Here is a 27616-nt window from a genome sequence, read left to right as displayed (position 1 = left end):
TACAAACATACCATGCATAAATTGTAGAAGCCGAGGGGGAAAGGAATATCTCAGTTCCCCCATGCCTGACGGCAGAGGTGGGTTTTAAGGAGCTTACGAAAGGCGAGGAGGGTGGGGGCTATTCTAATCTCGGGGGGGAGTTGGTTCCAGAGGGCCGGGGCCGCCACAGAGAAGGCTCTGCCTTCCTGCCTAAGAAGGGGGTTGGACTAGAAGACCTCCAAGGTCCCCTTCAAACTCTGATTTATATGAAATGAGATATATCTTTATTATATTATATTACATTGCATTACATTATTATATTATACAATATATTAAATTCTCCCTATGAAGGTTGCACATGGATTTCTAACTGCCTGCCTCAAAAAAGGGTAAACTGACTCTGATTCTGAAATCTTATTTGGAGACAGGCCTCCTTAAAAGACGCAACTGCAGTTTTTCTTAGAATAGCTCGGGTGAAATAAATCCCAGAAGTGTATGACTCAGTCACGTGTTTTTACTTATTTTTTTTCTTCCTCTTTGTGGTTTTTCCCTTTAAAAAAAATTTTTTTTTCGGCTGCCTTAGTCACGCTAGGAAAAAAACAGCTCAGGATCCTGGGTCACCTTGAAATCCAACAAGTCTTCAAAATTCCTGATGTTTATGTGCCTTAGCACTCCAGGCGTGGAAGTGTGTAAAGTTGTAGAAGATTTAACAGGGCTTCTTGTATGTTGGAAGCGTGCGAGAGGGTCTAGAATTGTTCCAGATCTCTTTGATATTGGAGAAGTAGTTTCCATCTCTGGTTTTGTGGGAGCGATGAGGCTTAGTTAGGACAAAAACCTGCAGAGATTTGACTGGAACAAAATGACTTTTTAAAATAAATAAATAAATCCAAGTTCGAGATATCCAGGATAAAATGTTTTTTGTTTTTAAATTCACAATCCAGATTGTCAATCGGGTCTCCCATCATCAGTGGGCAGATAGAAGCCGAGAATGTGATTTTTATGTCCTTGAATGTCATTGTTCCATTCCTTAATATGTAGACCCAAAAGCCTGATCAAGACAGGTTATTGCTTTTAGTATTTATAATAATAATAATAATTATTATTATTATTTATTAGATTTGTATGCCGCCCCTCTCCGTAGCCACCTTACTGTTAGCCACCTTGAGTCCTATTAGAATGGGTGGCATATGAATATGAATAAAATAGATAGATGGATGGATGGATGGATGGATGGATGGATGGATGGATGGATGGATGGATAGATAGATAGATAGACAGATACATACATACATACATACATGCATACATACATACATACATACATACATACATACATACATACATACAGTAGATTGATAGATACAAGATAGATGGATAGATAGATAGATAGATAGATAGATAGATAGATGATGGATAGATAGATTAGATAGATAGATAGATAGATAGATGATAGATAGATTGATTGATTGATAGATTGATAGATTAGATAGATAGATAGATAGATAGATAGATAGATACAAGATAGATAGATAGATAGATACAAGATAGATAGATCAATAGATAGATAGAAAGATACTAGATAGATAGAAGATAGATAGATTGATTGATAGATTAGATAGATAGATGATAGATACAAGGTAGGTAGATAGATAGATAGATAGATAGATACAAGATAGATAGATCAATAGATAGATAGAAAGATACTAGATAGATAGAAGATAGATAGATTGATTGATAGATTAGATAGATAGATGATAGATACAAGGTAGGTAGGTAGATAGATAGATAGATAGATAGATAGATAGATAGATAGATAGATAGATAGATAGATAGATAGATGATCGATACAAGATAGATGATAGATAGATAGATAGATAGATAGATAGATAGATAGATAGATAGATAGATAGACAGAGATGATAGATAGATAGATAGACAGATGATAGATAGATAGCTAGATAGATAGACAGACAGACAGACAGACAGAGATGATAGATAGATAGATAGATAGATAGACAGAGATGATAGATAGATAGATAGACAGAGATGATAGATAGATAGATAGATAGACAGACAGAGATGATAGATAGATAGATAGATAGATAGATAGATAGATAGATAGATAGAGATGATAGATAGATAGATAGAGATGATAGATAGATAGATAGATAGATGGATAGATAGATAGATAGACAGAGATGATAGATAGATAGATAGATAGATAGATAGACAGAGATGATAGATAGAGAGATAGATAGAGAGATAGCATCCATCCAGTCTCTCAAGGGGAGGGAGACCTGATGCTTCCTCTCTTGCACATCAAAATCCCCTGCTGGGATTTTCGCCAGGGCATCATGTGAGGAAGTGGAGGGGGCCCCCCCTCCCCAAAACCCCCCTCCCTCCCCCTTTCTCGGTTCCTGCACAGGATGTCTGCCTCACTCAGTCACCGCCTTGCTCACCCGGCCGGTTGGAGCATAAGTTGCATGAGATCAGTGGTGCAGATTTTCCACTGTCGGCTCGACTCTCCCCGCCCCCCAAGCACCCCCTCCCCACTGTACCGCCATAAAAACAAACCAGGCAGCTGAGATTCTTCCTGTTCCGAGTGGCTGCCCCAGGGCAGAGTCCCATTTTGCACCCGAACCGACTGTGGACTCTCATTTCCGCTAAGAAAACTGCAATTTCTGGGACAGGTGAGTTAAAGGGACCCTGGGTTTCAGGGACGGGGGTTTTCTCGAGGGGGGTGGAAGGGGTCCAAGGCTTTCTCTCCGCCTAGGCAAAGGGATTTTGGAAAAAAGTCCAAAAATGCACATGGAAGAATTTTTTAAAAATTGGCTAGAGGAAAGAAAGGATAAAAAGAAAAGAAATTACATTAAAAAAAGATAATCCAAGAAACTAATGAACAAAATTGAAAAAGAATTAGGACAGAAGGGAAAGGGGGGAGACATGATCAAAACACTTAAATACGTGAAAGGGTTAAATAAGGTTCAGGGGGGAAGTGTTTTTAATAGGAAAGTGAACCCAAGAACAAGGGGACACAATCTGAAGTTAGTTGGGGGAAAGATCAGAAGCAAGGTGAGAAAATATGATTTGACCGAAAGAGTAGTAGATGCTTGGAACAAACTTCCAGCAGACGTGGTTGGTCAGTCCACAGGAACTGACCTGAAACCTGCCTGGGATAAACATAGATCCATCCTAAGATAAAATATACAGGATATATACGGGATAAGGGCAGACTAGATGGACCAGGAGGTCTTTTTCTGCCGTCAATCTTCTATGTTTCTATGAATGAGGAAAGAAGGGATGAAGGAAAGAAGGAAGGAAGAAAAGAAAGAGAAGGAAGGAAGGACGGAAGAGAAAGAAGGAAGGAAAGAAGGAATGAGCAAGGAAAGGAGGAAGGAAGGAAAGAGAAAGAAGGAAAAATCCACAGGAACTGAATGTAAACATGCCTGGGATAAACATAGATCCATCCTAAGATAAAATACAGGAAATAGTATAAGGGCCAACTAGATGGACCAGGAGGTCTTTTTCTGCTGTCAATCTTCTATGTTTCTGTGTTTAATATCTTTGTCAATTGAATGTTGACTGTTTAGCTGTGTTTTTTAAATGTTTCATAAAGTTTATTTTTAATTTAAAACAAAAATGCTCTCAGCCTGATGGGAATCCTTAATGGACCCACAGTCCATTGGGGGCGACATGCGTGGCCAGCTGTCAAAACCTGCAGGGCTTTTTAAAATGATGGGAAGGGGGCTGAAAAGAAGCCTAAATCAAAAATTCACAGGCTCTTAGGTCGCATCCTTTGTGTGATGCTCCTGGACAAAAGTCGCTCCGTGCTTCATTTATCCCTGGTTGCATCCAGAGGTCATCTGAGCTCCATCCTGTTTGGCCGGAGTTTTCATGTTTTTAAAGAGGGGAGGGAGGGGGGGGGCAAATGTTCACTTTCACGTGACTCTGGAAAACAATATTCCACCCTGGAAGGGAGCCTGAGTCGGGAGGAGCTATTCGGGAAAGAAGCCGCCTTGTCCTTTTGTTTGCATATTCCAGATCGGTTTGGAGGAAACGGCTTCAGTTTTTTACTTCTCTAAGTTTTACTTCTAAGTTTTAAGTCTCTCTCCGGCTGCTTGGGGCAGAAGGACGTCGGTTTGGCTGAAAACGGCGAAGTCTCTCTCTCTAAGAGGAACCAGATGTGGGTCTCATTTGGGGAGAAAGGGGGAGGGAAGAGGGGGGAGAGAATTAGGGAAGGGGGAAAGAGATTCCAAATGGGAAGGGGTCCAAAGACGGGCTACAAAAAGGGTGGAAGGTCTTCAGCATAAAACGTATCAGGAAAGACTTAATGAACTCAATCTGTAGAGTCTGGAGGACAGAAGGAAAAGGGGGGACAGGATCAAAACATTTAAATATATTAAAGGGTTAAATAAGGTTCAGGGGGGAAGTGTTTTTAATAGGGAAGTGAACCCAAGAACAAGGGGGCACAATCTGAGGCGAGTTGGGGGAAAGATCAGAAGCAACGGGAGGAAATATTATTTGACTGAAAGAGGAGTAGATGCTTGGCACAAACGTCCAGCAGAGGTGGTAGATAAATCCACAGGAACTGAATTTAAACATGCCTGGGATAAACATAGATCCATCCTAAGATACAATACAAGAAATAGTATAAGGGCAGACTAGATGGACCAGGAGGTCTTTTTCTGCTGTCAATCTTCCATGTTTCTAAGAAAGAAAGAAAGAAAGAAAGAAAGAAAGAAAGAAAGAAAGAAAGAAAGAAGAGAGAAAGAAAGAAAAAAGAAAGAAAGAAGAGAGAAAGAAAGAAAGAAAGAAAGGGATAGATGGAGAAAAGATAGAAACTGAGGGAGAGAGAGAAAGACAGAAAGAAAGAGATGAAGAGAAAGAGAGATAGAAAGCAGAGACAAAAGAGACAGAGAAAAAAAGACAGAGAGAAAGAGAGAGTGATGAAATGAGAGAGAGGGGGGAACCAAAAATATGAAGAAAAAGAAAGATGGAGAGAAGAGATAGAGACAGAAAAAGATAGACAGAAAGGCAAAAGTACAGAGAGAGAGAGAGAGAGAAAGAGAGAGAGATGGAGAGAAAGAGATAGAAAGAGAAAGGCAAAGGAGAGAGAGAAAGAGAGAGAGATGGAAAGAAAGAGAGAGAAACAAAGATAGAGAGAGACAAAGGATAGTTTCTAACTACACCCTTGAGGACTTGTCCAATAAACCCTCTTTGACACAAATCTCTGTTTGTGACCCCCCCAGAATGCAGTCGCTCGTCTTTCTGCTAGCCACGCTCTTGCCTGTGGCAATGGTGGTGGCCACGGAGTCTTCGCTGGACAAAACGCTGGACTCTCAGTGGGAGCTTTGGAAGAAAATTCACCGCAAGGATTACAATGGCAAGGTAAGGGCCCCGGAAGCCGCTGGGTGTGAAATCCGATTGTGCTAACCATCTTCCCAGCTGTTACCTTGCAGATCCTTTCATTGTTACTCTCTACAAATAATGTTTTCCAAGCCTTTCCAAGTCTTTGCAGGGGTTTTTTCATTGCTCTAACTTGCTCCAAATGTTTCTTTCCAGCCCTCACCAGGTGCTAACAATGTTCCCAGTTCATACCAGCTTGCAAGCTCTTTCATTATTACTCTCTACAAATAATGTTTTCCAAGCCTTAAGTCTTCGCAGGGTTTTTTCCATTGCTCTACTTGCTCCCAATAAATTTCTTCCCAGGGGCTAATGCTGTTCCCAGCTCTTACTGGCTTGCAAGCTCTTTCATTGTTACTCTCTCCAAATAAGGTTTTTTTTAAAGCCCTAACCAGGGGATAAAATAATGTGCTGAAACTGACCAGGCTAAGGACGCTGGCCAGACGAATACCTGGTAAGAAGATTTTTTCCACCTATTTTCCTCCCCCCAAAATAAGGTGCGTCTTATACTGGTGCAACTTAGAAAAATATGGTAGATTCTCAGTTCCTTATAATAATAATAATAATAATAATAATAATAATAATAATAATAATAATAATAATTTATTAGATTTGTATGCCACCCCTCTCCGAAGACTCGGGGCGGCTCACAACAACGATAAAAACAATATTATAATGGCACAAATCTAATATTAAAAAACTAAAAACCCTACCATAATTAAAAACCAAACAGACTTTTAAGGCTGTAATGGAGTAGTAACTACACTGCAGCCCAAAAATCCAGGTAAAATTTTCAACGTCTTCTTGCTGGGCTGGGAAAGATCCTGGTTTGGAATCTCAGGGGATCCCACATGAGTAAGAAATCTGATTTATAGAAGGAAAAAAAGATGAGTATCTCCTCTATTACCTTCATCATGTATTTTACTATGTGTATATTGATATATACCCACTAAAACCCTCATTGTGTATTGGACTTTTATATCCTTTCTTTATATATAATAACTCATGTCTATCCTCTTCAATATGTATTGTGCATTGGACAAAATAAATAAATAAATAAAAATAAATAACTTTTCTGCAAAGTTTTACATCCAATTCTGCCTCTAGGGGGCGCCATAGATCAACTTTTGTCCTAATGTTTCTCTTTTACTAGTATCATGTACTGTATATAAATACAGTGATACCTCGTCTTACAAACTTAATTGGTTCCGGGATGAGGTTCTTAAGGTGAAAAGTTTGTAAGACAAAACAATGTTTCCCATAGGAATCAATGGAAAAGCGATTAATGCGTGCAAGCCCAAAACTCACCCCTTTTGCCAGCTGAAGTGCCCGTTTTTGCGCTGCTGGGATTCCCCTGAGGCTCCCCTCCATGGGAAACCCCACCTCCGGACTTCTGTGTTTTTGCGATGCTGCAGGGGAATCCCAGCATCGCAAAAATGAGCACTTCGCTGGCAATGGAATTCCAGAGGTGGGGTTTCCCAGCGAAGGGAGCATCAGTGAAATTGCAGCATCCCAAAAACACCGAAGTCCTCGAAACCCAACCTCCAGACCTCTGTGTTTTTGTGATGCTGCGATTTCACTGAGGCTCCCCTTGCTGGGAAACCCCACCTCCGGACTTCCATTGTCAACGAAGTGCTCATTTTTGCGATGCTGGGATTCACTTGCTGGGATTCCCCTGCAGCATCACAAAAACACGGAAGTCCGGAGGTGGGGTTTCCCATGGAGGGGAGCCTCAGGGGAATCCCAGCAGCGCAAAAACGGGCGCTTCGCTGGCAATGGAAGTCCGGAGGCGGGGCATCCCAGTGGCGGCGGTGGGTTTGTAAGGTGAAAATAGTTTGTAAGAAGAGGCAAAAAAATCTTAAACCCCGGGTTTGCATCTCGAAAAGTTTGTAGGACGAGGCGTTTTTAAGACGAGGTATCACTGTATTATTATACCACCAATACATACTTGACAAAAGAAGCAAATAAAAAAATAAATTTAAAAACTCCGTCCCCAGGCATTTCCACCTCTTAAAAAGCATTGCACAAATTCTTGAGCAAGCGGAATAAAATTTAAGGGTTTCCATCCTCGTTTTAAAACGAGCGCACCAGCATTTGTTTAGAAATGCTCCCCATGTAACATTCAGGAATCCACACCCACCAAAAAAATATATACAGTGTTCCCTCGATTTTCGCGGGTTCGAACTTCGCGAAAAGTCTATACCACGGTTTTTCAAAAATATTAATTAAAAAATACTTTGTGGTTTTCCCCCCTTATACCACAGTTTTTCCTGCCCGATGATGTCATATATCATCACCAAACTTTCGTCCACCTTTAATAAATATTTTTTTTAAATAATAATATTTTTTTTAAATAATAAAGAAACATGGTGAGTAATAATCTAAATGGTTGCTAAGGGAATGGGAAATTGCAATTTAGGGGTTTAAAGTGTTAAGGGAAGGCTTGTGTTACTGTTCATAGCCAAAAATAGTGTATTTACTTCCGCATCTCTACTTCGCGGAAATTCAACTTTCGCGGGCGGTCTTGGAACGCATCCCCCGCGAAAATCGAGGGAACGCTGTATTCCATTTTGTGACGTGGATGTCGGCTGTGTGTTCAATTCTGACTTTTGCCCTGTGCCCCTCCACAGATGGAAGAAGTTTCCCGGAGGGTCGTATGGGAGAAAAACCTGAAGTACATCAATACCCATAACTTGGAATTCTCCCTGGGAAGACACACGTTTGAGCTGGCCATGAACCACCTGGGGGACATGGTAAGATGGGGATGGATCCTCTGCTCGATAACCAAAATGGCATGAGAAGGATTCAGGGGTCGTGATTTCTGACCGTCTCCAAATGGGTGGACAGTGCAGTCAGGCGGTGGGGAAAGTGAGTAGGATGCTTGGCTGCATAGCTAGAGGTATCACAAGCAGGAAGAGGGAGATGGTGATCCCGCCGTATAGAGTGCTGGTGAGACCCCATTTGGAATAATACTGTGTCCAGTTCTGGAGACCTCACCTACAAAAAGATATTGACAAAATTGAACGGGTCCAAAGAAGGGCTACAAGAATGGTGGAAGGTCTTAAGCATAAAACGTTATCAGGAAAGACTTAATGAGCTCAATCTGTGTAGCCTGGAGGACAGAAGGCAAAGGGGGGACATGATCGAAACATTTAAATATGTTAAAGGGTTAAATAAGGTTCAGGAGGGAAGTGTTTTTAATAGGGAACCCAAGAACAAGGGGCACCATCTGAGGTTAGTTGGGGGAAAGATCAGAAGCAACATGAGAAAATATTATTTGACTGAAATAGTAGATGCTTGGAACAAACTTCCAGCAGACATGGTTGGTCAATCCACAGGAACTGAATGTAAACATGCCTGGGATAAACATAGATCCATCCTAAGATAAAATACAGGAAATAGTATAAGGGCAGACTAGATGGACCAGGAGGAATTTTTCTGCTGTCAGTCTTCTATGTTTCTATGAATGAGGAAGGAAGGAAGGAAGGAAGGAAGGAAGGAAGGAAGGAAGGAATTAGGAAGGAAGGAAGGAATTAGGAAGGAAGGGAGGAAGATGGACCAGGAGGTCTTTTTCTGCCGTCAATCTTCTATGTTTCTATGAATGAGGAAGAAGGGGAGAAGGAAGGAAGGAAGGAAGGAAGGAAGGAAGGAAGGAAGGAAGAAAGAATCCACAGGAACTGAATGTAAACATGCCTGGGATAAACCTAGATCCATCCTAAGATAAAATACAGGAAATAGTATAAAGGCAGACGAGATGGACCAGGAGGACTTTTTCTGCTGTCAATCTTCTATGTTTCTATGAATGAGGAAGAAGGGGAGAAGGAAGGAAGGAAGGAAGGAAGGAAGGAAGGAAGGAAGGAAGGAAGGAAGGAAGGAAGGAAGAAAGAATCCACAGGAACTGAATGTAAACATGCCTGGGATAAACCTAGATCCATCCTAAGATAAAATACAGGAAATAGTATAAAGGCAGACGAGATGGACCAGGAGGACTTTTTCTGCTGTCAATCTTCTAGGTTTCTATAAGTATCGGTCTCTTCGTTTGCATTTTTTATTTCCCTCTGAGAAAGGGGGCTCCTTGGCACATGTCCCCCCTAATCTATCCAGCCAAAGAAAACGCATCACTAGAGTTGAAAGGGACCTTGGAGGTCTTCTAGTCTGACCCCCTTCTAGTCCATTAAAGAGATGATCACAAATCTAAACTTTTGCATGGTTTTAAGGGCAGACTAGATGGACCATGAGGTCTTTTTCTGCCGTCAGTCTTCTATGTTTCTATGTTTTTGGAATTCAGATTTGGGTGGAATTGTCTCCTCTGGTGGTCTTCTCTGTCTGGAGGACTTGGGTTGGGGATGATGGGATCTGGGGAGGCTTAGGGAACAATTTGGAGAAGGTCATTTTGTAGACTCGGCTGTAAAAGCCATCGTGAACTGGACTCCGATTGTATCCGAGGAGATCAAACTCTTGTGTTTGGTTCAGCTATCTTCCCCTTCCTTACTCTTCCTCCAGACCAGCGAGGAGGTCGTTGAGAAGATGATGGGGCTTAAAGTCCCCTTGTCCCATAAACAAAACAACGAGACTCTTTACATTCCTGACTGGGAGAAAAAAGTTCCAGATTCTGTCGATTACCGGAAAAAGGGTTACGTCACCCCGGTCAAAAACCAGGTAAAAAAGACATTTTTATGGTATGATGCTTATTTGATGGAGCCTCTCTGATATCCCTTTGTGTGTCTCATCCTTTTGGGTAGTAAGTTTATGCACTATTTATTGAATAATATCGAATATTATTTTTAATATACTTACACAAACATAACAATGTCGTTTGGCGGGATCCAGGGGAAGAGCCTTCTCTGTGGTGGCCCCGACCCTTTGGAACCAACTCCCCCCAGATATCAGAGTTGCCCCCACCCTCCTTGCCTTTCGTAAGCTCCTTAAAACCCACCTCTGTCGTCAGGCATGGGGGAACTGAGACTTTCACTTCCCCCCTAGGCTTATAAAATTTATGCATGGTATGTTAGTATGTATGATTAGTTTCTTAAATTGGGGTTTTAAATTAACTTAAATATTAGATTTGTTTACATTGTATTATTATTGCTGTGAGCCGCCCCGAGTCTGCGGAGAGGGGCGGCATACAAATCTGATTAATAAATAAATAATAAATAAATAAATGACAAATGAAACAAAAAAAATAACATAAATAAAACATAAATTTGGGATGTTTATATTCCCTGCTCGTTCAGAGATTCAATCGGAGATTTATCATTTTTTACTTTATTTTTGTTAAAGTGTTGCTTCGCATTTTTACATATTTGCGTATTTTTCTTTCAATTTTATTCATTAATTTCTTAAATTGTCTTTCTGTATAGTTTCTTTTCTTTTATCCTTCCTTTCCTCTAACCGATTATAAAATTTCTCCCATATCTTATAATATTCTGAGTCTTCTAGCTTCCTTGACAACATATCCATCTCTGCACAATCCATCCCCTTTTTAATCACTATTCCTTCTTCTCTCTATTGCATTTCCATTGCTGAGCATAGGTTGTTATTATTATTATTATTATTATTATTATTATTATTATTATTATTATTATTATTTATTGGATTTGTATGCCGCCCCTCTCCGCAGACTCGTTATCCTTGCCACTGTCAAAATGCAAATAATCAAATATCATATTTCTTTCTTTCTTAATAAATTTCTTATTAAAAACACCCAATAAATATAATTCTGGTTTTTTCCTCCACTTTTGTAATGATTCCTTCCTCAAAGGGGTTAAAAATAAAATAAAATTTCACCAGCTTCTGCTTTTTTGGCTGAGCTGCAGACCAATAACCCACCAGGTGCTTGTGGAAAAAAAAAGAGGACAAAAATAAAACACACCTGATAAACACACCCAGACACGCAGCTGTGTAAAGATGGCCGGGTTTATTCCTCTTTCTCCCTTGGCAGGGCCAGTGTGGGTCTTGCTGGGCGTTCAGCTCGGTGGGCGCCCTGGAAGGACAGCTGAAGAAGAAGACAGGCAAAGTGCTTAACCTGAGCCCCCAAAATCTGGTGGACTGCGTCACCAAAAACAGCGGCTGCGATGGGGGCTACATGACCAACGCCTTTGAGTACGTGAAGGAGAACCGGGGAATCGATTCGGACGACTCCTACCCCTACATCGGCCAGGTAAAGCCACACCGAACTAAGCCACTCCACTTCGAAAGCCACACCCAGGCAAAGGGGCTTGATGATATATACGTTTGTCAGCCAATCAGATCGCATTCTAGTCTACGGAGTCTACGGAGAGGGGCGGCATACAAATCCAATAAATAAATCCAATAAATAAATAAATTGCAATCTGCAGATTCACCGCGACTGAGCTGTTTTGCATTGTCGAAGTCGTGACATTGATTATAGTTCTTCTCCTTGCAATTTGGAATATTATGCCCGTTCCTGACACCCCCATTTCAACCAGCATCGCCCCGGGATGACTCCCCAAGTCGGATTAAAAAAGTACCCTTAAATAATTTTGTGCCACCGAAAGGGACGAAATACAGAGCCATGGAAATGCCCGTGGCCCCTGGGTCTCCATCGCAAAATTAGTATATAATTATGAATTAGATATAACAGTAAGAAGGGTAATGTTATTCGAATAATAACCTTTTAAAGATCGACCATGGACTATTTCATTTGTATTAATTGAGATGTTGCAATATTGATTGACACAAGGCGGTAAAAATCCCAGCGACCAGTTAGATCCCACAGAATGGGTCTTCTCCGGGTCCCGTCAACTAAACAATGCCACTTGGCGGGACCCAGGGGAAGAGCCTTCTCTGTGGCGGCCCCGGCCCTCTGGAACCAACTCCCCCCAGAGATTAGAATTGCCCACACCCTCCTCGCCTTTCGTAAACTACTTAAAACCCACCTCTGCCGCCAGGCATGGGGGAATTAAGATTCCTTCTCCCCCTAGGCCTTTACAATTTTATGCATGGTATGTTTGTATGTATGTTTGTATTTTTTTATATTAAGGGGTTTTTAATTCGTTTTTAGTATTGGATTATTATTGTACACTGTTTATGATTGCTGTTAGCCGCCCCGAGTTTTTGGAGAGGGGCGGCATATAAATCCAATAAATAAGAATAAGAATAAAAAGCAGGAGAAACATGAATGTACATTAAATAACCAGAACTAAAAATTTTTTTTCAGTATCACCGACTGTAATAGCCCTAAAAATGACTATGGAGATAATGTGTATAATGGATGAGAATATTTTAATTTGAATATCTTTTATGTGTGTGTCTTTATGTGTTTGTACGTTGTGTTTATGTGTTTTTTCTCTATATTGTTTTTTTTAATGTATATACTTCAATAAAAAAATATTTTTTTCCAAAAAAGAAACTTTAGTTCCTATGGGAAATTTGTTTTTTCCCGTGGCCTTAGGCAACGCCTGTGAAACGGTCGTTCGACCCCCAAAGGGGTCCCGACCCCCAGGTTGAGAACTGTTGCGATAGACACTGAAAAACTTGCTTAATAAGATGTTTATTGTGTAACAGTTCAGTAACCCAGCAAAATCCTTGTATAGGGAGCTGTCAATCATCACATTCAAATATTTTCCCCGCCGTAATGGCGGACCTGAGTGAAGCCTATGCTTTGCTTTATTGATTGATTGATTAAATTTGTATGCCAACCCAATCCCCAAGGACTCGAGTGGAATACTGAACGGTTTCCTTCTCCGTAGGATGAAAATTGCATGTATAATCCCACCGGTAAGGCTGCCAAGTGCCGCGGTTTCAAGGAGATCCCGGAGGGCAACGAGCGGGCTCTGAAAAGGGCCATAGCCCGCATCGGCCCCGTTTCGGTGGGCATCGATGCCAGCTTGTCCTCTTTCCAGTTCTACAGCCGAGGTGAGTCGGGAAAGGAGTCCGTTGTCCAGGCTGGGGTGAGTGGGACCCTCCTGCCCACCTGAGACATAGGATATTCATATTCATATTCATAAATATTTATAAATGGAACTCGCATTTTTAGGACAATTCTTGATATATTTATATTTATATTATTTATATTATTTATATTATTTATATTATTTATATTATTTATATTATTTATATTATTTATATTATTTATATTTATATTATTTATATTATTTATATTATTTATATTATTTATAATATTTATATTTATATTTATATTATATATATTTATATTATTTATATTTATATTTATATATTTTATATTTATATTTATATTTATAGTTTTTATATTCTGCTCAAAAAAATGAAGGGAACACTCAAATAACCCATCCTAGATCGGAACGAATGAAATATTCTCATTTAATATTTCATTCGCACAACTAAATTTGCACAACAGCAGGTGAAATTGACTGTCAATCAGTGTTGCTTCCTAACTGGACAGTTTGATTTCACAGAAGTTGGATTTACTTGGGAGTTATATATTCTGTTTTTAAAGTGTTCCCTTTATTTTTTTTGAGCAGTGTATTTATATTTATTTATCAAGAATTGTCCTAAAAATGCGAGCTCCAGGTGTATTTATAAATGAAGAGGCATTGCAATCTCCGGAACGTTTAAAATTTATTAAAAGCTGCTAAAATTAACTAAGCTTTCGTTAGTCCTCTACTAACGTCGTCAGAGTGTTATCCCTCTGTTGATGAACTGCATAGGACTGGCTCCTATTTCAATGGTCGTCCACTAGGACTCCAGGATCCCTCTCACAGTTACTACTGTTGAGCGATGGACCACGTAGACTCTACTGTACCTGGGGCGTGTTGTTTCTCCTGCCTAAATGTGGAACCTGATTTTTAAGTAAGTTGGTGTCTCCAAGATTGAAGACTTCTCTTTCTGATTTTTCTCAGGGGTGTATTACGACGAAAACTGCGATGCCGCTAACATCAACCACGCCGTCCTGGCAGTGGGTTATGGGACCCAGAAGGGCACCAAGCACTGGATCGTGAAAAACAGGTACCGCCCTCAATTCACCTCTCACTTTACGTGATAAGTATCTTCTGGGGCACCAAACCCTGAATTTTGGTGTAGTTCACCACCGGAAAAACTATAATGCAACTTATGTTATATAAATAGTAATAATAACAATAACAACAACTACAACCTCCCCCAAATTAAGGAAGATTAGATTAGATTAGATTTATTGGATTTATATGCCGCCCCTCTCCGCAGACTCGGGGCGGCTCACAACAATGGCAAAAACAGTACATAGTAATAAATCTAATATTTAGCAATCTAAATTACAGTTTTAGGTTAAAAAGTTCATAAAAGCAACCCCAATATATATAAAAAACAAGCACACAATCGAATCATACACCAAAACAACAAAGGGGAGATGTTTCAGTTCCCCCATGCCTGACGGCAGAGGTGGGTTTTAAGGAGTTTACGAAAGGCAAGGAGGGTGGGGGCAATCCTAATCTGTGGGGGGAGCTGGTTCCAGAGGGTCGGAGCCACCATAGAGAAGGCTCTTCCCCTGGGTCCTGCCAGATGACATTGTTTAGTCGACGGGACCCGGAGAAGGCCGACTCTGTGGGACCTAACCGGTCGCTGGGATTCGTGCGGCAGAAGGCGGTCCCTTTATTTTTTTTGAGCAGTATATATTATTTAGTAGCTATAATGTACGAAAACAGGTCTGTGTTAAAATATTGCAATGTACTAAAAATGAAAAATAATGATAACAATTTTTATAAAAACAAACTTTACAATCCAGATGTCACTTACCTCCCCGAAGCTGGACGAACCAAACGGAGAAGCTGGTGGAGAGTTCGAATTCTAACCTTTTTTTTTTTTTTCCTTTCCATCCACAGTTGGGGGGAAGAGTGGGGGGACAAAGGCTACGTCCTCATGGCCAGGAATATGGACAACGCTTGTGGCATTGCCAACTTAGCCAGCTTCCCAAAGATGTGAGCGACGGTGGCCGGAGTTGATGGCAGATTCTGGTCCTTCCTTGGCCGACGGCTGGACTCCTGAGCCAACGAGACGGACTGCTGAAAGATATAAAGGACCCATTTGACTTCCTAAGCAGTGCTGAGATTGTATTAAAAAAATTTAACTTTCCGTGGCTTTTTTTTTTGGTCTTTGCAAAACCTGAAGGCCTGTCTTCCTCCGAGGCGTAACTCAGAGTCCTATAAATTAAATTGAATTTATTTATTTATGTAGTCCAATACATAATACACATTGAAGAGAATAGATATGTAGTAATATAACTAAAGAAAAGAATAGAAGAAAAGATATAAAAGTATAGGTGAACACATTTGAAAGGAAGAAAAGATAAATGAGATAAGGAGAGACAATTGGACAGGGGACGGAAGGCACAGTGGTGCACTTATGCACGCCCCTTACTGACCTCTAAGGAACCTGGATGGTCTAAGGGAGAAATGTTGGGGGTTAGGGGTTGACACTACGGAGTCAGGTAATGAGTTCCACGCTTCGACAACTCGGTTGCTGAAGTCATATTTTTTACAGTCAAGTTTGGAGCGGTTAATATTAAGTTTGAATCTGTTGCGTGCTCTTGTGTTGTTGCGGTTGAAGCTGAAGTAGTCATTTTGCAGGTAGAACGTTGCAGCATAGGATCTTGTGGGCAATACTTAGATCGTCGTAGTTCTAAGCTTTCAAGACCAAGGATTGATAGTCTGCTTTCGTAGGGTATATTCTGTTTCGAGTGGAGGAGTGAAGGGCTCTTCCAGTGAAGTATCAATTAAAATCAATTCAATTCACTTTCAAATAGAAAAATCCAGATTGGAAAAACTTGGTCTTGAAATAAACTGCTCAAAAATAAATAAATAAAGGGAACACTCAAATAACCCATCCTACATCTGAATGAATGAAATATTCTCACTTGGTTGTCAATCAGTGTCGCTTCCTAAGTGGACAGTTTGATTTCACAGACGTTTGATTGACTTGGAGTTATATTGTGCTGTTTAAGGGTTCCCTTTATTTTTTATTTTTTTTTGAGCAGTGTATTTTCTTGGCTTCTGAAGTTAGAACTGCGAGTTAGAACTATTTTATTTTGTAAAAATAAACAATCATTTATGTCGGCCAATTTCTAAATTTTCTAAATGAATGAATGAATAAAATAACTTTCAAATAGAAAAATCCAGATTGGAAAACTTTGGTCTTGAAATGTTTCCTTGGCTTCTGAAGTTGGAACTGCTATTTTTTATTTTTTTGTAAAAATAGAAAGAGAAAGCCTATTTCCCAAACAGGCCTTGGAAGTTGTGACACGGAGAAAGAAAAACTGGTGCCTAAGAAACAAAGGGCTTTTGCACACCCATACACACAGACCCGCCTCCAATTGTGCAAACCAGGAAGCTTTGGTCTGAATAAGCACATTATTCTTGCAAGTGTCCAAATGAGGAAACGGATCCACGAATTCCTCCCCCCCACCCGGCCCCCCGGCCCCAAGAAAAATGAAAATACACCCAGGTGTTTTTTTAAAAGAAGAGCATTTATGTGTGATGGTTCCCTAAAATAAGAGAATTTTGGTTATGTGTGGTTTCTTTTTCCCCTCCCAAATCTCTACATGACTAATAAATACACCTGGTCCAAGGAGAATATTCTTAAATGGTGCATTTTTCCATCCTGACAAGCTGTGGTTCCACCTTTAGTTTGGTTCTCTCTCTCTCTCTCTCTCTCTCTCTCTCTCTCTATCTATCTATCTATCTATCTATCTATCTATCGCTATCTCTATCTCTCTATCTTGTATCATCTGTCTCTCTCTCTCTCTCTCTATCTCTCTATCTTCTATCATCTACCTATCTCTCTCTCTCTCTCTCTCTCTCTATCTTCTATCATCTCTCTCTCTCTCTCTCTCCCTCGCTCTCTCTCTCTCTCTCCCTCGCTATCTCTATCTCTCTATCTTCTATCATCTATCTATCTATCTATCTATCTTCTATCATCTATCTATCACCTACCATATGATATGATTTTAATATATTGGGTTTTTAGCTTGTAGTTTTTAACTAAATTAGATTTGTTTGTATGCATTGTTTTATATTGTATCTTGTGAGCTGCCCCAAGTCTTTGGAGAAAGGCAGCATACAAATCTAATAAATAATAGAATAGAATAGAATAGAATAGAATTTTATTGGCCAAGTGTGATTGGACACACAAGGATGCTCTTAGTGTACATAAAAGAAAAAGATACATTTGTCAAGAATCAGGTGGTACAACACTTAATGATTGTCATAGGGGTCAAATAATAATAATAATAATAATAATAATAATAATAATAATAATAATAATAAAATAATAATAACAATAATAATCTATTATATCTATCTATCTATCTATCATCTATCTATCTATCTATCTATCTATCTATCTATCTATCTATCTATCTATCTATCAATCTACCTACCTACCTTTCTTTCTTTCTATCTATCTATCTATCTATCTATCTATCTATCTATCTATCTATCTATCTAATTATCTATCTATCTAATTATCTATCTATCTAATTATCTATCTATCTATCTAATTATCTATCTCTCTATCTATCTCTCTATCTATCTATCCATCTACTATCTAATTATCTATCTATCTATCCATCTATCTATCTGTCTGTCTGTCTGTCTGTCTATCTAATTATCTATCTATCTATCCATCCATCCATCTATCTAATTATCTATCTATCTATCTATCTATCTATCTATCTATCTATCTATCTATCTAATTATCTATCTCTCTATCTAATTATCTCTCTCTCTCTATCTATCTATCTATCTATCTATCCATCTACTATCTAATTATCTATCTATCCATCCATCCATCCATCTATCTAATTATCTATCTATCTATCTATCTATCTATCTATCTATCTATCTATCTATCTATCTATCCATTTATCCATCTATCCATCTATCTATCCATCTATCTAGATTTATATGCTGCCCAATTCCAGTGGACTCTGGGTGGCTTACAATAATCACGAGAATTAAAAACAAACCAACAGTAAGTGTTAAAAAACACACACTAATAACCCTTCAACCCCACACATCCTCTGAGTTATTCACGGTCCCAGTTTTGCAGCTGGAGGGAGGAAATTTGCAGCCGGTTGCAAATTCTGTTCCTCCTTTCGGTTCCTTTCGGCCGTTAACCAGCTGCGACTCTTTGAAGAAAGGGAAGTTTTTGCATTTTCACTCTCGCCCCTCGTGAGGGCAGAACAAGAAGCAACGGGTGGAATCTGAACAAGGAGAGAAGCAACTTAGAACTAAGGAGAAATTTCCTGACAGAACAATTGATCAGTGGAACAGCTTGCCACCAGAAGCTGTGAATGCTCCAACACTGGAAGTTTTAAAGAAGATATTAGATAACCATGTATCTGAAGTAATATAGGGTTTCCTGCCTAGGCTAGAAGACTAGAAGACCTCCAAGATCCCTTCCAACTCTGTTGTTATTATTATTATTGTTGGGGCATTCACAACTTCTGGTGGCAAGTTGTTCCACCAATTATTTGTTCTAAATTTCTCCTTAGTTCTAAGTTGCTTCTCTCCTTGTTTAGTTTCCACCCATTGCTTCTTGTTCTACCCTCAGGTGCTTTGGAGAATAGGTTGACTCCTTCTTCTTTGGGGCAACCCCTGAGATGTTGGAAGACTGCTATCCTGTCTCCACTGGTCCTTCTTTGCATTAAACTAGACATAAGCCCAGTTCCTGCAACCGAAAGGGGGGACATGATCGAAACATTTAAATATGTTGAAGGGTTAAATAAGGTCCAGGAGGGAAGTGTTTTTAATAGGAAAGTGAACCCAAGAAGAAGGGGCCACGATCTGAGGTTAGTTGGGGGAAAGATCAGAAGCAACATGAGAAAATATTATTTGACCGAAAGAGTAGTAGATGCTTGGAACAAACTTCCAGCAGAAGTGGTTGGTAAATTTACAGGAACTGAATGGGATAAACAGAGATCCATCCTAAGATAAAATACAGGAAATAGTATAAGGGCAGACTAGATGAACCAGGAGGTCTTTTCCTGCTGTCAATCTTCTATGTTTCTATGTTCTTCAAATGTTTTAGCTTCCAGTCCCCTAATCATCTTTGTGGCTCTTCTCTGCACTCTTTCTACAGTCTCAATCTCCTTTTTGCATCGTGGCAACCAAAACGGAATGCAAATATTCAAACTGTGGCTTTACCAAGGCCTTATAAAGTGGCATTAACCCTTCGCGTGATATTGATTCTATCCCTCTGTTGATGCAGCCTAGAACTGTGTTGGCTTTTTTGGCAGCTGCTGCACACAACTGGCTCCTATTTAAATGGTTGTCCACTCGGACTCCAAGATCCCTCTCACAGTTACTCCTGTTGAGCAAGGTACCACATATACTATACTTGTGCGTTTTGTTTTTCTGGCCTAAATGTAGAACTTGACTTTTTTTCACCCTTGAATTTCATTGTAGAGTTGTACAGTTGTAAACCTAATCCTACGTAGCTTCTGCTCTGGCAATCTCACACTACTTACCAGAGCTTACAAAACTTTTGCCAGACCCATCCTTGAATACAGCTCATCTGTTTGGAACCCATATTGCATCTCAGACATTAACGCCCTTGAAAATGTCCAAAGATACTTCTCCAGAAGAGCCCTTCACTCCTCCACTCGAAAGAGAATACCCTACGAGACTAGACTTACAATCCTGGGCCTAGAAAGCCTAGAACTAAGACGCCTTAAACAAGATCTAAGTATTGCCCACAAGATCATATACTGCAACATCCTGCCTGTCGGCGACTACTTCAGCTTCAACCACAACAACACAAGAGCACACAACAGATTTAAACTTAATATTCACCGCTCCAAACTTGACTGTAAAAAATATGACTTCAGTAACCGAGTTGTCGAAGCGTGAAACTCATTACTGGACTCCGTAGTGTCATCCCCAAACCCCCAACACTTTACCCTTAGATTATCTACGGTTGATCTATCCAGATTCCTAAGAGGTCAGTAAGGGGCGAGTACAAGTGCACTCGAGTGCCTTCCGTCCCGTGTCCTATTGCTCTCCTATATCTCCTATACCTTTCTTCTATTCCTCTATCTCTTCTTCTATTCTTTCATTGATATGTTCTATTACTATATCTTCTCTTCTATTCTTTCTTAGATATATTTTACTATGAGTATCTCCTCTATAACCTTCATCATGTATTTTACTATGTGTATATAGATATATACCCACTAAAACCCTCATTGTGTATTGGACTAAATAAGTAAGTAAGTAAGTAAGTAAGTAAGTAAGTAAGTAAGTAAGTAAGTAAGTAAGTAAGTAAGTAAGTAATAAATTTTGTTTCTCCCTTAGACTCTCCACGATTGACCTCTCCAGGTTCCTAAGAGGCCAGTAAGGGGCGTCCATAAGTGCACTGGTGTGCCTTTCATCCCCTGTCCAATTGTCTTTCCTTTCTCTCACCTATCTTATATATTCTCTTCCTTTCATATATCCTCTCCTCTAAGTTCACTTTCACCCTCTTTTATATTATCACATGTCTATTTTTTTCCTATGTATTTATTTATTGGACAAATGAATAAATAAATAAATAAATAAATAAATAAAATAGATAGCGCCCATTGTCCAAGTTTGCCAAGATCCTGTCATTTTGCTCTTCCTGGGCAAAATCTCAGGCTCGCCTGGTGGTCTTCCAACCTCCATCCAAGCTTAACGGATGAGCAAAAAACCTGGTAAAACCCCAGCAAGCAAAACCAGAGAAGACTCGGATCACTTTTGGTTTGGCTGAAAGTGAAAATCACAGCCTGTTTCCTGGTTTGGGGCAGGCAGACTCATGTGACAAGGGTAATAAATTGATTTGTCTCCCGTTGGCACCCTCACTGGGTGGCGGCTGCTTCGGTGAAACGGCTGTCTTCTTCGGCTACAGAGTTAGCACAAAAGAGAGAATTATTCTCTGAGTTGGGGGAAAGACATTGGATGACTACGATTTGGGTGAAAACTACCAGCTGAAAGATGTTCAGGTAGGTAGAACGCCATTCTTCTCCTTCGCAATACTTTCTTAGAGAAAACTTTTAGAAGTTTGTTTTGTCCGTCAAAGGGGATTTGCGAGGATGTTAACTTTTAGGTCTGACATCTCTATATAATAATGAGTATCTTTTCATCTAAGGAAAGAAGGAATTTGTTACCAAACCTGGATTTGATAGGAATTTGCAGCGAAGAAACTTAAAAAAAACATAGAAACATAGAAGATTGACAGCGGAAAAAGACCTCCTGGTCCATCTAGTCTGCCCTTATACTATTTCCTGTATTTTATCATAATCTATGTTTATCCCAGGCATGTTTAAATTCAGTGACTGTGGATTTACCAACCATGTCTGCTGCAAGTTTGTTCCAAACATCTACTAGTCTTTCAGTCAAATAATATTTTCTCAGGTTGCTTCTGATCTTTCCACCAACTAACCTCAGGTTGTGCCCCCTTGTTCTTGGGTTCACTTTCCTATTAAAAACACTTCCCTCCTGAACCTTATTTAAACCTTTAACATGTTTAAATGTTTCGATCATGTCCCCCCTTTCCCTTCTGTCCTCCAAACATATTGAGTTCGTGAAGTCTTTCCTGATAAATTTGATGCTTAAGACCTTCCACCGTTTTTGTAGCCCATCTTTGGACCTGTTCAGTTTTATCAATATCTTTTTGTAGGTGAGGTCTCCAGAACTGAACTTTGACAGATTAATTACTTTCTTCCTGTTTTGGGTGTATTCGTTTTAGCAAAAATTAAACACGAGCCGGGTCTTAATTAGCAAAATATATTAGGTTTAAGAAACAGGAGATACAAATGAATTCTATCTCCTCCATTTTTTGCACGTTTTCCAAGCAGCCTAATTCAATATCCTCCAATTTCACACCAGAAATTGATGGGTCAGAGACTTTTGGCATCATTAAAATATTTATTTGGGATGCAACCTCTCCAACTTCTAGTGAGTGTTCAACTTACTGCTTGCTTCAGAAGAGAAGGATTTAGGGGTAGTGATTTCTGACAGTCTCAAAATGGGTGAACAGTGCAGTCAGGCGGTAGGGAAAGCAAGTAGGATGCTTGGCTGCATAGCTAGAGGTATAACAAGCAGGAAGAGGGAGATTATGATTCCGCTGTATAGAATGCTGGTGAGACCCCATTTGGAATAATACTGTGTTCAGTTCTGGAGACCTCACCTACAAAAAGATATTGACAAAATTGAAGGGGTCCAAAGACGGGCTACAAGAATGGTGGAAGGTCTTAAGCATAAAACGTATCAGGAAAGACTTCATGAACTCCATCTGTATAGTCTGGAGGACAGAAGGAAAAGGGGGGACCTGATTGAAACATTTAAATATGTTAAAGGGTTAAATAGGGTCCAGGAGGGATGTGTTTTTAATAAGAAAGTGAACACAAGAACAAGGGGCCCCAGTCTGAAGTTAGTTGGGGGAAAGATCAGAAGCAACATGAGAAAATATTATTTTACTGAAAGAGTAGTAGATCCTTGGGACAAACTTCCAGCAGACATGATTGATAAATCCACAGTAGCTGAATTTAAACATGCGTGGGATAAACATAGATCCATCCTAAGATAAAACACAGGACTAGATGGATCATGAGGTCTTTTTCTGCCGTCAGTCTTCTATGTTTCTATGTTTTAATTTTTGAAGCTGCCTGGAATTACCGTGAGTGAGTTGGGAGGCTGTTTAAATTTTCTTAACGAATAAATAGTGCTTGATCTTCCTTTCATTGTGAGCAAACTCAGTGATATGATTAAAAGTGCGGTAATATGATGCCTGGTGGACTTCACTATTTCTTTGTATAAAGAAGCAAAACGAGTATCCCTGTAAGTGCATTTAGGAGTCGATTTATCAGAGTGGCACTGGGAGATTGTACGATGTCTCCAGTAATTTGATTACGATGGATACTAGGCGTTGTGGCTTCAAAATTGTACAAACTTCTGACTGAGCACCATTGCGGCATTGTGCAAAGAAATGTTCTTGCGAGCATTGTAATTTTTATTTCTAAGAAATAATCAGCACTTCCACCATATAAATGGGACTCTCTTCTTGCCTTAATTGAGCAATTGAGCAAAGAGAGTTAAACGATAGTTTGTCAGGCATGCTTTGACTTGAAGAAATCCAGAATGACCATCATTAGCCGCGGACACCAATGGTGGTTGTCTCTCAAACTCATGTGGTCATTCCAAATTTGAGTGGTCCTCTTAGTGCGTAACCCTACATCTCAACAGGATGGAGATACACATTTGGCTCATGGCATTTTACGTCATTGTCAACTCTGCACCCGAGTGGCACCAGGACCCCAAGATGAACAAGTATTGGGAATTATGGAAGAAGAAATACGGCAAAGATTACCAGAACGAGGTATTTATTTATTTGTTTGTTTGTTTGTTTACTTACTTATTTATTTATTTATTTATTTTGTCCAATACATAATACACATTGAAGAGAACAGATATGTAGTAATATAAGTAAAGAAACAAATAGAATAAAAGATATAAAAGTATAGGTGAACAGATTTGAAAGGAAGAACAGATAAATGAGATAAAGGAGAGACAATTGGACAGGGGACGGAAGGCACACTGGGGCACTTGTGCACGCCCCTTACTGACCTCTAAGGAACCTGGAAAGGTCAATGGTGGAGAGTCTAAGGGAAAAATGTTTGGGGTTAGGGGTTGACACTACTGAGTCAGGTAATGAGTTCCACGCTTCGACAACTCAGTTGCTGAAGTCATATTTTTTAAAGTCAAGTTTTGAGTGGTTAATATTAAGTTTGAATCTGTTACGTGCTCTTGTGTTGTTGCAATTGAAGCTGAAGTAGCCATTGACAGGTAGGACGTTGCAGCATATGATCTTGTGGGCAATACTTAGATCGTGTTTTAGGCGACGTAGTTCTAAGCTTTCTAGACCCAGGATTGTTAGTCTATTTTCGTAGGGAATTCTGTTTCGAGTGGAGGAGTGAAGGGCTCTTCTGGTGAAGTATCTTTGGACATTTTCAAGATGTCCGAGATGTGGTATGGGTTCCAGACAGATGAACTGTATTCTAGGATGGGTCTGGCAAAAGTTTTGTAGGCTCTGGTGAGTAGCGTGAGACTGTAAGAGCGCTCGGCGGTAACTCCTGCAGTTAAAAATAAAAGTAGGACCCAGTTTGTTTTTAAAAGCAGGGTCTTCTCGCCCGCTAATTGCGACTTCTGCTTTAATTCTCAGAACCAGGAAGAGCTGCGCCGAATGACTTGGGAGAAGAACGTACAATTTATCGCACTGCACAATCTCGAATATTCGCTCGGCTTGCATTCTTACGAACTTGGCATTAATAACTTGGCAGATATGGTTAGTCATGTTGATTTATTTAATTTTTTATATTTGATAACTCTTTGGGCTTGGTAGCTATGAGTATTAGACGCCAGGCAAGACTAAATGGTACCGCCATTGCTTTGAAAATAAACAAATGTGAATGGTGAAGATTAAAGAGGGTTGAATTATTATTTTTTTAGGGAACTGGGGGTTGGACTAGGAGACCTCTAGGGTCTTCCAACTCTTAAAAAAAAAAAATTATTAGGAAGTATTAGTTCAATTACATAATACAAAAGCAGTTATAAATACATACATATTTTTAAAAAGATTAGAGAGATACCTTGCTCTTTCTTTCCTTACTGTGTTTTATATATAACTCTAAGCAGTATTCGGTTTGTGGTTTTCCACATCTATATTAGGATGCGACCTAAGAGCCTGTGAATTTTTGATTTAGGCTTCTTTCCAGCCCCCCTCCCATCATTTTAAAAAGCCCTGCAGGTTTTGACAGCTGGCCACGCATGTCGCCCCCAAAGGACTGGTGGGTCCATTAAGGATTCCCATCAGGCTGAGAGCATTTTTGTTTTAAATTAAAAATAAACTTTATGAAACATTTAAAAAACACAGCTAAACAGTCAACATTCAATTGACAAAGATATTAAACACAGAAACATAGAAGATTGACAGCAACAAAAGACCTCCTGGTCCATCTAGTTGGCCCTTATACTATTTCCTGTATTTTATCTTAGGATGGATCTGTGTTTATCCCAGGCATGTTTACATTCAGTTCCTGTGGATTTTTCCTTCTTTCTCTTTCCTTCCTTCCTCCTTTCCTTGCTCATTCCTTCTTTCCTTCCTTCTTTCTCTTCCGTCCTTCCTTCCTTCTCTTTCTTTTCTTCCTTCCTTCTTTCCTTCATCCCTTCTTTCCTCATTCATAGAAACATAGAAGATTGACGGCAGAAAAAGACCTCCTGGTCCATTTAGTCTGCCCTTATCCTGTATATATCCTGTATATTTTATCTTAGGATGGATCTATGTTTATCCCAGGCATGTTTCAATTCAGTGACTGTGGATTTGCCAACCACCTCTGCTGGAAGTTTGTTCCAAGCATCTACTACTCTTTCTGTCAAATCATATTTTCTCACCTTGCTTCTGATCTTTCCCCCAACTGACCTCAGATTGTGTCCCCTTGTTCTTGTGTTCACTTTCCTATTAAAAACACTTCCCTCCTGAACCTTATTTAACCCTTTAACATATTTAAATGTTTCGATCATGTCCCCCCTAGAAAGTAGAAACAAAAGTAAAAAATACAAGTTATTACAAATATATTTTCTTTCCAGGTCATAAACATAAACCCCTTATTTGATTTCGAAGATCCGATCTTTATCCCATTTCAATCTGTGTATATTGTAGCCTGTCCAACAAAGGGAAAAATTTTCCATTTTTATTCTTGCAATAGCTCCTCTTTGTGTTGTGGAGAGGTCTTCCAACTCCATTCTGTCATTCTGCTCTTCCTTCATTGGGTAAAATGAATGCATGCATTTCTGATCTTTCCATAGACCACTGAGGAAGTGTCGTCGCTCCTAACGGGCTTAAATATTCCTTCCTGGTGGAACCGAAATTCCACGTCGCACGATTACAACATAGGCCTCGGCATTCCTGACTCCATAGACTGGAGGGACAAAGGATACGTCACAAATGTCAAAGACCAGGTGAGAAGGACTTTTCAACCGCCATCGTTCTCTGTTCAGGGTATTTTTTGCGCGACTGATTTCGACCGCCTCTGTCTTTCAGTACTCGTGTGGCGCTTGCTGGGCTTTCAGCGCTGTGGGCGCCCTGGAAGCCCAATTAAAACGTCAAACTGGGAAACTGGTATCGCTCAGCTCGCAGAATCTTGTCGATTGCTCCAATTTGTACGGGAACCATGGCTGTAACGGAGGCTATATGCCTGCTGCTTACCAGTATATCATAGATAATAAAGGGATCAACTCCGACGCAGCCTATCCATATAAGGCCAAGGTTTGTATAGTTATTGCTGCAAAAAATTGCTTGTAGACTTGCATTAAATTGGGATGTCAATAGAAGCATAGAAGATTGACGGCAGAAAGAGACCTCCTGGTCCATCTTCCTCCCTTCCTGCCACATTCCTTCCTTCTCTTTCTTTCTTCCTTCCTTTCTTTCTTCTTTCCTTCCTTCCTTCCTTCCTTCTTTCCTTCCTTCCTTCCTTCCTTCCTTCTTTCCTCCCTTCCTTCCTTCTTTCCTTCCTTCTCTTCCTTCCTTTCTTCCTTTCTTCCTTCTTTCCTTCCTTCCTTCCTCATTCATACAAACATAGAAGATTGATGGCAGAAAAAGACCTCCTGGTCCATCTAGTCTGCCCTCATACTATTTCCTGTATTCTATCTTAGGATGGATCTATGTTTATCCCAGGCATGTTTACATTCAGTTCCTGGGGATTGACCAACCATGTCTGCTGGGAGTTTGTTCCAAACCTCTACGACTCTTTCAGTCAAATAATATTTTCTCACGTTGCTTTTGATCTTTCCACCAACTAACCTCAGATTGTGTCCCCTTGTTCTTGGGTTCACTTTCCTATTAAAAACACTTCCCTCCTGAACCTTATTTAACCCTTTCACGTATTTAAATGTTTTGATTGTGTCCCCCCCTTTCCCTTCTGTCCTCCAGATGGAGTTCATTGAGTCTTTCTTGATACGTTTTATGCTTAAGACCTTCCACCATTTTTGTAGCCCGTCTTTGGACCCATTCAATTTTATCCATCTCTTTTTGTAGGTGAGGTCTCCAGAACTGGACTTAGTATTATTCCAAATGGGGTCTCACCAGCGCTCTATACAGCGGGATCACAATCTCCCTCTTCCTGCTTGTAACTTGGGGACTTTAAGATCTGGGACTTCAATTCCCAGAATCCAGAGAGCTGAAGTCCAAAGATCTTGAAGTTACCAAGGTTGGGCGGTCCTGGTCTAAACTCTGCCTCTTCTGTGAT

General features: G+C 39.9%; 2 protein-coding genes across 3 annotated transcripts in view; both read left to right on the top strand.

Annotated features, from left to right (window-relative positions):
• Positions 1-2448: 2448 nt before the first annotated feature.
• CTSK (cathepsin K) lies at positions 2449-15432 on the top strand. 2 transcript variants are annotated; one of them, XM_070766266.1, is made up of 8 exons: positions 2449-2669; positions 5229-5367; positions 8013-8135; positions 9886-10041; positions 11324-11542; positions 13095-13260; positions 14226-14331; positions 15183-15432. In XM_070766266.1, exons 2-8 carry the CDS (start codon positions 5230-5232, stop codon positions 15280-15282), a joined length of 1008 nt encoding a protein of 335 aa, XP_070622367.1. In that variant the 5' UTR covers positions 2449-2669; position 5229; the 3' UTR covers positions 15283-15432. The 2 variants fall into 2 exon arrangements, with proteins under 2 accessions (XP_070622367.1, XP_070622368.1); XM_070766267.1 differs by lacking the exon at positions 2449-2669 and adding an exon at positions 3945-4162.
• Positions 15433-21123: 5691 nt separating this feature from the next.
• Positions 21124-27616, top strand: part of CTSS (cathepsin S) — an 11977-nt gene continuing 5484 nt past the window's right edge. The window contains exons 1-5 of the mRNA XM_070766063.1: positions 21124-21316; positions 23559-23691; positions 24535-24657; positions 26178-26330; positions 26413-26637. Of these exons, the coding sequence (XP_070622164.1) occupies positions 21309-21316; positions 23559-23691; positions 24535-24657; positions 26178-26330; positions 26413-26637 (642 nt within the window). The 5' untranslated portion in view covers positions 21124-21308. The remainder of the gene's footprint in view (positions 21317-23558; positions 23692-24534; positions 24658-26177; positions 26331-26412; positions 26638-27616) is intronic.

This window comes from Erythrolamprus reginae, chromosome 13 (genome assembly GCF_031021105.1).
Source record: "Erythrolamprus reginae isolate rEryReg1 chromosome 13, rEryReg1.hap1, whole genome shotgun sequence".
Lineage (NCBI taxonomy): Eukaryota > Metazoa > Chordata > Lepidosauria > Squamata > Dipsadidae > Erythrolamprus > Erythrolamprus reginae.
This window is presented reverse-complemented; position numbering and strand designations above follow the sequence as displayed.